General features: G+C 17.9%; 2 protein-coding genes across 2 annotated transcripts in view; both read right to left on the reverse strand. All coding sequences in view use genetic code 6, as the record gives it.

Annotated features, from left to right (window-relative positions):
• TTHERM_00611560 (hypothetical protein) overlaps positions 1-3,619 on the reverse strand; it is a gene marked incomplete at both ends in the record, with an annotated part of 3,742 nt that extends 123 nt beyond the window's left edge. The window contains 12 exons of the mRNA XM_001010599.3: positions 1-34; positions 284-373; positions 516-605; positions 845-934; positions 1,201-1,290; positions 1,546-1,635; positions 1,923-2,012; positions 2,255-2,344; positions 2,650-2,739; positions 3,077-3,166; positions 3,469-3,524; positions 3,581-3,619. The exon at positions 1-34 is cut by the window's left edge and continues 123 nt beyond it. Of these exons, the coding sequence (XP_001010599.3) occupies positions 1-34; positions 284-373; positions 516-605; positions 845-934; positions 1,201-1,290; positions 1,546-1,635; positions 1,923-2,012; positions 2,255-2,344; positions 2,650-2,739; positions 3,077-3,166; positions 3,469-3,524; positions 3,581-3,619 (939 nt within the window). The remainder of the gene's footprint in view (positions 35-283; positions 374-515; positions 606-844; positions 935-1,200; positions 1,291-1,545; positions 1,636-1,922; positions 2,013-2,254; positions 2,345-2,649; positions 2,740-3,076; positions 3,167-3,468; positions 3,525-3,580) is intronic.
• Positions 3,620-7,254: 3,635 nt separating this feature from the next.
• On the reverse strand, positions 7,255-9,623 carry TTHERM_00612580 (hypothetical protein; the record flags this gene model as incomplete). Its single annotated transcript, XM_001010602.2, has 5 exons — positions 7,255-7,375; positions 7,660-7,749; positions 8,017-8,106; positions 9,247-9,370; positions 9,482-9,623. 5 exons carry the CDS (start codon positions 9,621-9,623, stop codon positions 7,255-7,257), a joined length of 567 nt encoding a protein of 188 aa, XP_001010602.2.
• Between the last annotated feature and the right edge of the window lie 2,447 nt (positions 9,624-12,070).

Raw genomic sequence — 12,070 nt, forward strand, 5'->3', positions numbered from 1 at the left:
AAAAAATATTTATTTTTATTCTTTATATTTCACCCTTTTTTATATCATTTAAAATTTATTTTTAAGGCAACTAATCTTTTTAACTTGAGACACTTTACTTTCAATTATTGTGATCTATCAATTAGGTTATGACTTTTAATATAAATTAGTGTAAATTACTAAAAAAAAGTAAAGAAATATAATATTTTTTTAAAATCAATTTCTAAAAAAATTAGCATAAAAAAAATAAAAAGAAAATTATATTTATTGATTTAAATTCATTTTTATATTCAACTGTTTTTACAAAAGATTGAGTGTCAAATTTGAGAGATTAGTGCATTTTACTAAATGAGAACCTAAGCCTTATGCACCAATTTCACCAATTTTATTTTCCCTTTTTGAATAGTTAAGAAAAAATAAATAGTTAATTAATTAGTTATAAGAAAAAAATGAAAAAATAATAAGAAATTAATTAATAATAAATATAAAATTTGTAAATGAAAAAATGAGGAAATTTAACAAACAGCTCTTTTTACTAAAGATAAATGTTCAAATTTGAAAGATTAGTGCACTTTCCTAAACCAGAACCTAAACCTGATGCCCCTTCATTCCCAATTAAATTTCTACTTTTTAATTAATGAGAAGGAAAAAATGAAGATAAATATAAAATAAAAAATGAATTAATTAATTAATAATAAAAACAAAAGTTGAAAATGAAAAAATGAAGAAAATTAACAAACTAACAAAGAAATAAATAAATAAATTAAAAAAACACCAGCAAAATAAAAAAAATGAAAAGATTTAGTTTTTTATAACCTTTTTATATTCAAAATATCACAATCTAAAACAAATAAACAGCATTTACTAAAGATGAAGTGTCAAATATGAGAGATTAGTGCAGTTTCCTAAGCCTGAACCTAAGCCTGATACACCTTTGTCACCAATTTAATTTCCACTTTTTAAATATTGAAGAAAAAATATAAAATAATAAGAAATGAATTAATAAATAATAAAAGCAAAATTTGAAAATGAAAAATGAGTTAAATTAAAATAAAAAATGAAATAAATATAAAAAAAACAAACACAACCATAATAATAAAAAAGAAAAATAAATCAAATGACAAGCTAATAAATAAATAAATAAATTAAAAGAGTTAGTTTTTTTTAATTCATTTTTATATTCAAAAATATCACATTTAAAAACAAATATACTGATTTTACTAAAGTTGAAGAGTTAAATTTGAAAGATTAGTACACTTTCCTAAACCAGAACCCAAGCCTGATGTACCTTCATCACCAATTTAATTAGACCTTTTTAAATATTGATGAAATAAGAAATAGTTAATTAGTTAGTTAGAAGAAAAAAACGAAGAAAAATAAAGTTGAAATTGAAAAAAGGAAGGAATTAAATTAGCAAAATTAAAAAAAAAAAGCAGGATATATAAAAAATAAATCAAATAAAGAACTAATAAATTAATTAAAAGAGTTAGTTAGTTAGTTTTATTTTTTTAAATTCATTTTTAATTTCAAAAAAATCGCAATCCAAAACAAATATACTGTTTTTACATTAGATTAAGTGTCAAATTTGAGAGATTAGTGCACTTTCCTAAACCAGAACCTAAACCTTATGCACCAATTGCGCCAATTTAATTTCCACTTTTTAATTATTGAAAAAAAAAAATTTAATAAAGTAGTTAGTTAGAATGAAAGTATTAAAATAAATATCAAATAATAAGAAATTATGTAATTAATTAATAATAAAAGAAAAAGTTGAAAAATAAAAAATGACGAAAATTAACAAACAAACTCAAGTAGAATAAAAAAAGAAAAATAAATCAAATAAAAAGCTAATAAATAAATAAATAAATTAAAAAAGTTAGTTATCTTTTAATTCATTTTTATATCAAAAAGATCACAATTCAAAATAAGTAAACTGTTTTTACAAAAAATTAAGTGTCAAATTTGAGAGATTAGCGCACTTTCCTAAACCAGAACCTAAGCCTGATGCACCGATTGCATCAATTTTATTTCCACTATTTAAATAAAGAAGAAAAAACTAATAGTTAACTAGTTAGTTAGAAGGAAACAATGAAGAAAAAATTTAAAATAATTAGATATTAATTAATTAAAAATAAAATTAAAATTTGAAAATAAAAAATAAGTTAAATTAACAAATTAACAAACAAAGAAATAAATAAATAAACACAAGCATAATAAAAAAAGAAAATTAAATCAAAAAAAAAGAAAATATCAAAAACAAATAAACTGATTTTACTAAAGTTGAAGTGTCAAATTTGAGAGATTAGCACACTTTCCTAAACCAGCACCTAAGCCTGAGGAACCTTCGTCACCAATTTAATTGGACCTTATTAAATATTGGTGAAAAAATAAATAGTTAATTTTTAAATTAGAAAAAAAAAAGAAGAAAAAATATGAAAAAATAAGAAATTTTTTTTTAATTAATAATAAAAGCAAATTATTTTAAAAAATGAAAAAATTAGTTAAATTAAAAATAAACAAAGAAATAAATGAAAAAACAAGTTTAATAAAAAAAAATAAAAAAATAAATCAAAAAAGCTAATAAATAAATTAAAAGAGCTTATTATATTATTTAAATTTCATTTTTGTATTCAAAAAGATCATAATTCCAAACAAATAAACCGATTTTACTAAAGATGAAGTGTCAAATTTGAGAGATTAGTGCACTTTCCTAAACCAGAACCTAAGCCTGATGCACCGATTGCACCAATTTAATTTCCACTTTTTAAATATTAAAGAAAAAATATATATTTAATCAGCTTGTTAGAATGAAAAAAAATATAAAATAATAAGAAATTAATTAATTAATAATAAAATCAGAAATTGAAAATGAAATAACAAGTTAAGTTAACAAACAAACAATGTATTAAATTAATAAAAAAATAAAAAAAACACTAGTTATAATTAAAAAAAAAGAAAATCCTATCAAATAAAAAAAACAAATAAAAAAAAAAGAAAAATAATAAGCTAATTAAAAATAAAAGAGTTAGTCATATTGTTTTAAATTCATTTTAATTTACAAAAATTTCATAATCCAAAATAAATAAACTGGTTTTACCTTAGTTCAAGTATCAAATTTGAGAGATTAGTGCACTATCCTAAACCAAAACCTAAGCGTGATGCATCTTCATCACCAATATAAGTCCTTCTATTTTAATTTAGAAGAAAAAATATATAGTCAATTAGTTAGTTAGAAGGAAAAATAATGAAGAAAAATTATAAAAAATAAAAGTAATAAAAAATTAATTAATAATCAAAATAAAATAAAAATTCATTGAAAATTAAGTTAAAATAATGAAAAAATATTATTATAAATAAAAGTGAAAGAACGTGTAATGTATGTAATACATGATAATTTTAATTAGAAAAATAATATTTTAAATCATTTAAAAATTAAAAATAAAAAAACATTAATAGTAATAATAATATTAAAAAATCAAATATACCTACCTTTTGTTTAGATCAAGATGGAGAACCTAAAAGGATTAAAGTGAAGAGCTTAAAAACTTATTTTATTTATAAAAATAATTTAAATAATATTAATAAAAAAATAAATATTTACTTCTTCTAAATCGTTAAATTATGTATTCTCTGATATCATTTATTTTTATTTTTTTTAAAATATAGAAAGAATATCAATTTATGAAAATTTGATTGATTAATATAATAAATTAATTAACTTTTATATGAAATTAATTTAGATAAAAAGAAAAAATAAATAAGTTTTTATAATTAACAAATAAAAATTTATAAATTTGCTTTTAGGATGAGATATCACTAAAATGTTAGTATTACTTACATTAATTAATTTTTAAATCTTATTTTTCTAGTAAAATCTTACTTATACTTATAAAAAAGCATGAATCAATCAATGATGGGTAGTTATTTATATGTTGATAATACTTTGTTAGATAATGTATTTATATTTACTTAAGTAATTTTAAGATATTAGATTTTTCTATTTTAGTCAGTAATGAATGAGGCGAATATTATAGCCAAATGCCTAATTAAAATCTAGTTAGTGGTTTGGGTATGTATTAATTAATGAGTTTAAAATTAAATAAAAATAAATAAATATATTTGAAAATGTTAGTTCTAAGCCATTTTTTTTTAATTCATTTTTATTTATGATAAATTTTGGATACATACATACATACATACATACATACATACATACATACATACATACATACATACATACATACATACATACATACATACATTTATTTATTTATCATTAATATCAATTATTATATTATAATTTACAATATTTAGTAATTGATGACTGAATTGAATGACTATTTGATATTCTATGAATTGTATCCTGAATTTTTGTTTATTCAGTCATCTTTCTTTTTTTAGAAATATTCAATTATAAATTTATATTTCATAAAATTATCTTATTTAAAAAATTTACATTCAATCAAATAATTTGGATTAATTTTGATATTGTGTATTTTTATACTTTTTTACCCTTTGATTAAAGACATAATATTTTTATAATAATTAACATATTTATGATCTAACTGAATTATGGAAAAAAATAAATAATCAACTTTCAAATTCCTGAAAATAATATTTATTCATTTTAATATAAAAAGAAAAAAATTCTGATTACCTTTGATAAATAAATGAATTCAGATAAACAAATAGTGTAAATAATAATAATAATATTAGTTAAAATAATATGAATATAAACAAATATTTATTTAACTTATTACTGAAATTAATAACTTTAAAATATATAATCTTAAAATGATCCTTTTTAAAGTAAGTTTAGCACAAACAGGACAAAAAAATCTTCATTTTATTGAATTTACTATCTACATTCTCAAAACTAATTAATATTTATTTTAAACTTCTAAATCTTGTAAAAAATAGATTTAAATAAATTAATTGCAACAAAATAAAATAGGTATTTATTTATACTAATAATAAATTTTAAATTACCTTAATATCATTAAGTGTATCAGTTAAATAGAATTCAACCAATCTTAGCATTTTTAAGCAATTATAAATGCAATTATTTTCTAAGAAATCAAAAACATCACTTTTCATTAAATTTTAATCATTAAAAATTATCATTTAAAAAAAAAGTAAGTAAGTAAGAAAGTAAATACTCAATAAAATAGTTTTTTTTTTTAAATAAAAATTATTATTTATTTAATTTTTCCAAAATATTTTATCAAAGATTAATTTTTCTCTGAAAATTATAAATTAATTATTTCAAATTAGTAATTTCAATAAAAACTTTTAAGATATTAATAAAAACAAAAAATAAATAAATAAATAACTAAATAATCTTAAAAAATTTTAATATGAAAAATATTTAAAATAAATCTGCTTACTCAAAAGTTAATTTAAGCGTTGATAGCCTTGTGCATTAGTGTAAGAATATTGCTAAATTTGAAAAACCCTCATGTTTAATACCAGTTGACCTAATTAAGTTTTAAAAAAAGATTGATTACTGATAATTAAAAACAGTATTTACTCTTTATTTAAAAAAAAACTTACAGTTTTAAAAACTCTGAAAAAAAAAGAAGAACAATTAATTAATTATAAGCTTTTCTTAAAAAAGTGATCCAAATTTCTTGTTAGATTTAATTTTGTTTAATATTAATTATTACTTAAAATTAAGAGCTAAATTTTTGATGTTGTTGCACTTTTCTAAGCCACTACATAAATTAATAACTCCTTAATCTTAAAATCTGTTAAGCTGTTTTATAAAAATTTCTAATCAAAAATTACTTAATTTTATTTTTGAAGAATTTCATACATTTTATGCTTTAGAAAAAAATGGACATTTTTAATAAAAGCTAATATTTAAAATTATAGGATTAAATAATAATTTATTTAATATCTATCCTAATTTTAATAAATCTTTTTAGTCCAATCGATTATACCTTTTAAAATTAAATATTAATTTAGATAATAATTAAATTGCAAAAAAAATAAAATGCCTTAATTTAAGCTAATTATTTTAAATTAGCATAATGTTATCAAACATATTTATTTTTTGTTTAATTTTAGATCAAAATAAATTATAAATTTTATCTACCAAAATTATAAATTTTAGCTAGCTTTTTAAAAAGAAAGCAATAAATAATATTTCTAAAAATTTTTAATAATAAATAAAGGCATTTTATTTTAAATATTTAAATATATTTTTATTTTTAATATTTAATAACTAACTAATTAATTAATTATCTAAAAAATTAAGAATTTTATTTTAAAATAATTTCTCAATTTACAAATATTTGATGAAAAGAACTTTATTCTATTTAGCTAATTTAAAAGTTTATTTATATAATTTACATAAGAAAAAGTGATAGTGATTTTAGGTTAGTAAAGACTTTTGGCAATTCAGATAATAAGTCTAATACATCTTTTTCTTATTTGCATGAAGGATTGAACCTTAATTTAGATAAATTAAAAATTTTAGAGTATATTTTTAAAATATCAAAAATAGCAAAATTTTTATTAAATTTTCTAGAAAAAAATTAATTAATTAATTTGAAGTAAAATCTTAAATAAAAGAAATTTTTTGTTTAAGATTTTAATCATACTTTTATTAAGATAAATAAATAAATACTTTAAAATTGTCATTATATTTTTAAAGAAATATATTTAAAAATAAAGAATATCTACGCAACATTAAGAATTAAAATCTTGACACTAGATTACTTAGTTAATTCTGGTCTTTTTTAAGATATTACTCCATATGGGGTAAAAACAGTTCCCCTTAAGATAAATTTTAAAAATTAAGAAGTTATTTTAGAGTTAAAATGTTTTTTTTAATCTTATTTATAAGTGTAATTATTGCTGTTTTATAATAACTAATTGATTTTAATTAATAAACATTTACTATAAACTTAAATTTAAGGTTGAAAGTTTGGTATAATAAGATAGTGAATTGATCAAGACTAAAGCTCCCTCTAAATAAATTCTGCTGTAGCTTTTAATTTATTAAAATATAGTAAGTTAGTAATTAAGTAAGTAAGTTAGTTAGTTAGTAAGTTAGTAAAAAAGTAAGTAAGTAAGTAAGTAAGTAAGTAAGTAAGTAAGTAAGTAAGTAAGTAAGTAAGTAAGTAAGTAAGTAAGTAAATAAATAAACAAGTAGGTTACTAAATAGATAAAAATAAAAAAGAAAAATAAATCAAAGAAAATGATAAAATATAAATTAATAGATAAATTAAAAGAGTTTTGTTGCCTTAAATGAATTTTATATAAAAAATTTCACGATCTAAAACCAATAAACTGCTTTTACTCGAGATTAAGTGTCAATTCTGAGAGATTAGTGAATTTTGCTAAAGCAGAAACTAACCCTGACGCACCGATTGTACCAATTTCATTATTACTTTTTAAATTTTAAAAAAATATAAATAATTAATTAGTTAGTCTGAAGGAAAAAATGAATAAAAAATATAAAATAATAAGAAATGAATAACTAATTAACTAATCATCAAAGTTTAAGTTGAAAATTAAAAAATAATTTAAAATAAGAGAAAAAAACTGCTAGAATAGAATAAAAAAGAAAAATAAATCAAATAAAAAGCTAATAAATAAATTAATAGGATTATATTGTTTTAGTTTTATTTATATTAAAAAATATCAAAATTGAAGCAAATAAACTATTTTTACTTGAGATAAAGCTTCAAATTTTAAAGATTAGTACAGTTTGCTATAGAAGAGCCTAAGTTTGATGCACCAATTGCACTAATTTTATTGTCACTTTTTAAAATTGAAGATATTTTAATATAATAAATTAGCTTATTACAAGTAAAAATGAAGAGATAATATGAAATAATGAGAAGCAAACAAAATAATTATTAATTAATTAAAGTAAAACTTGAAAATGAAAAAAAGAGTTTATCTCAAATAAAAAATACAACCAAAATTAAAATAAAAAATTATTCAATAAATTAAATAATTTTTAATTTTTTAAATTTATTTTTATATTAAAAATATCACTATCAATAACAAATAAACTCTTTTTACCTAAGATTAAGTATCAAATTTTAGAGATTAGTGCACTTTGCTAAAGTTTAACCTAATTCTGATACATTCAAATCATCAAATAAATTCTTTCTTTTTAAATATTGAAGAATAAATATTAAATAATAATCAAGGTAAATGTTTAAAATAAAAAATTAGTTAAAGTAATTTTTAAAAATATTTGCAAAAATAAAAATCGTAGATAGATAGGTAGATGAGAATATCTATTTATCTATTAGAAAAATAATACTGTAATAATAATTTGATAACTAAATATTAAAAAATAAAGATTGAAATTTATAATAATAAATTTAACTTACTAGAAATCAATATGGAGAAATGAATGAGATTAAAGCGAAGAGTTTATAAACTATTTAAATTCAGAAAAGTAAATAGCATCTTCTTCTATTTAGTTTATATTTTTTTTCTAATAAATCATTTGTTTTTTCTCTCAAAGATATTGATAATCAATTTATGGAAAGTTAATAAATTATAAATGTATTTAGAAAATTTTAATGATATTTAAAGTTAGTTTATTTGGATAAAAACAACAAATAATTATATGACAGACAGATCAAATTAAATTTATAAAGTTTTCTTTTAGAAAAAAATAAAATTTTTATTTTTTGAAAAAATTCAAAATTTTTTTACAAATAATAATAAAAATTAATTAAATTGTTTTTTTTAATTGCTGAAAAAATATCTAATTTGTAATAAACAAATAAATAATCGTCCTTTACCTTATATCAGAATTATTAATTAAATATTTAATTTTATTATTATTTGCCATATTTATTTTTATAATACAATAAAATAAATTATTTTTTGCTTAAATTTTATAAAAAAGCTAATTAATCCATCCAAGTAAATAATTGTAAGTAAAACTAATTTAAATTTCTCAAAAATAAAATTCTTTTCTAAAATTATTTCATGAAATATATATGAAAACGAAAAAATAATATTTATTAAATTATCTGTAAAGTTTTTCATTGATAATTATTGTTTTTATTGCGTTTAGAAATATGATCAATTTTTTATTTATTTAGTTATTAATCATAGAAAAATTGTGATTAATTGAGATAATTTCTTTCATAATCCTATTAACTTGATCTATCTAGCAATATTTATTATTAAATATATGGTATTAGGCTATTTAGTTTAAGATTATGTATTGGGCTCTTTTCTGCAAAATTAGGTCTGTGCATAAAAATGGGAGGAGGAACTAAATCTTACTCGTATTCAGTCATGGATTTTATTCCTTAATAAATGTTTTCATCTATTTCATCATAGTTATCATTACTCTAATTATTGATTATATTTTAGATTTAGTTTGGACTACTTTAAATTGATTTTGTATCTAAATTAATTTATTATTTTTTAAAATATTTTGAATATTAGCTTTCTTTCATAATAGAGTTATTGCTGATTTGATCATCAAATAAATTTTATTTAGTGTTTTATTATTTACTTAATAAATTTAGCTCACTATCTTTAATTATTTTATTTTATTTAATTTACTCATTGAATTACTGATTTCCTATTTCGCTTTTTATTTTAGATTCTCCAACTACATTCAAATGAAATTAGTAAGATACAAAGCGATTAGTCATAAACTCTAATTAAAAATCTATTAACATCAGATTTAGTAGGAATTCCCTCTAAAATTATTACTCCATTCTTAAATTCGTATGACATCCAACTAGGTAGAGAAATATACTTTGAAATAGGAAGGATTTTATACTGCAGATTAAATAATTTCCTTAAGCTAAGACAAACACCATCTTCTATTTTTTCAAATGCCTCGACAGAAACAAGCTAGTTTTTCTCCAAATGAATAGATTCTCCACAACATTTTATGATATTTTTTGAACTGACAAAATCTAATCCAAGTGCATCTGCAAATAAAACTATTTTCAATTAAAATGTGTAAATTAATTAATTAGTTTATATTCTATTTTAATTTATTTATTTATTTTCGATAAAAAGTAAAATATTAAAGCAATTTTTTTTATTAAGTTCAATAAATTTATTTAATAATATTTTTTCAATGAAATGTTTTAATATTGTTCTCATAAAATAAAGAATGATTATCCTCATTATATTTTCATAAATTAAATCATAGTAAAAATGTAGGGGAAACATTATTCTTTTTATATGTAATTTATATTTACTCTTTTAATATAATTTAGTTTGATTATAACATCAATTCTCATTTGATTGGATTGATTTAATTAATTAATAAAAGATATATTTTTGTATGAAAAATATTTACTTCATACCACATTTTAGAAAAATTTTGAGGGTATTAATTAATTAAAAATTTTTAAGTAAAAATAATAATAAAATTTTCTTTAAAAAAATAAAAATAATTAATATTTCTTTATATAAAAAAGGAATCTATAAAGTAAGTGAAAAAAATAATAAATAAATAAATAAATAAAATAAAATGTAAATAAGTAAAAAATGTATTTTTATTAGTTAAAAGGAATAGACTTATTCGTCATGGTATTAATGTAGTTGAAGATTAATGAGGGTTTCAAGACCTCATGAAATCGTTTTCTAGAAACGTACCAGATAGAAAATAAATCAAAGAATTTATATTTAAAATGCACTCTACTTTGCTGCTGTGTCAGTCAATAAATACTTCAAAAATAGATATAGTTATAAATTCATTTGCAGTTTCTAATTCATAATCTCACACAATACAATTGTTAAAGATTTGAGGGATTGGCACCATAGATTTATATTATATTCAACCTTTATAAAATCAAAATTTATTTATATATACTATCTAACTCCGCCTCATCAAATCTAAAAGCTATAAAAGAAATCCCATAAGCAAATTAATTAAATAGATTGCTTTAATCAAATAATATTACATACACAATATGGTAAAAAATGGTATTGACAAATAATAAAAAGTTAAAGATTTTATTTTAAAAATAAGGTCAGTTTGTAGGTTGGTCCTTATGCACTAAGTTTAGATAATAGCCATACAAAATGAATGTATAAAGAAATAGAAATTTACTAAAATTAATTGATGAGTGCAAATAATAATAATATTATCTAAATTAATATGAATATAAACAAATATTTATTTAACTTATTACTCTAATTAATAACTTTAAAATATATAATCTTCAAATGATCTTTTTTAAAGTAAGTTTAGCACAAACAGACAAACAAATCTTCAATTATTTAATTTATTATATAAATTCTCAAAAGTAGTAAACTAATAAATTAATAAATAAATAAATATAATATTTATTTTAAACTTATAAATCTTGTAAAAAATAGATTTAAATAAATTAATTGCAACAAAATAAAATAGGTATTTATTTATACTAATAATAAATTTTAAATTACCTTAAAATCATGAAGTGTATCATCATCAGATAAATAGAATTCAACCAATCTTAGCATTTTCAAGCAATTATAAATGCAATTATTTTCTAAGAAATCAAAAATATCACTTTTCATTAAATTTTAATCATTAAAATTGTCATTTTTATTATAAAAATAAGTAAGTTAGTATGTAAGTAAATACTCAATAAAATAGTTTTTTTTTAATAAAAATGATTATTTATTTAATTTTTAGAAAATATTTTATCAAAGATTAATTTCTCTCTGAAAATTATAAACTAATTAATTATTTCAAATTAGTAATTTCAATAAAAAATTTTAAGATATTAATAAAAACAAAAAATAAATAAATAACTAAATAATCTTAAAAAATTTTAATATGAAAAATATTTAAAATAAATCTGCTTACTCAAAAGTTAATTTAAGCGTTGATAGCCTTGTGCATTAGCGTAAGAATATTGCTAAATTTAAAAAACCCTCATGTTTAATACCAGTTGACCTAATTAAGTTTTAAAAAAAGATTGATTACTGATAATTAAAAACAGTATTTACTCTTTATTTAAAAAAAAAACTTACAGTTTTAAAAACTCTGAAAAAAAAGAAGAACAATTAATTAATTATAAGCTTTTCTTAAAAAAGTGATCCAAATTTCTTGTTAGATTTAATTTTGTTTAATATTAATTATTACTTAAAA

This window comes from Tetrahymena thermophila (genome assembly GCF_000189635.1).
Source record: "Tetrahymena thermophila SB210 genomic scaffold scf_8254754, whole genome shotgun sequence".
Classification (NCBI taxonomy): domain Eukaryota; phylum Ciliophora; class Oligohymenophorea; order Hymenostomatida; family Tetrahymenidae; genus Tetrahymena; species Tetrahymena thermophila.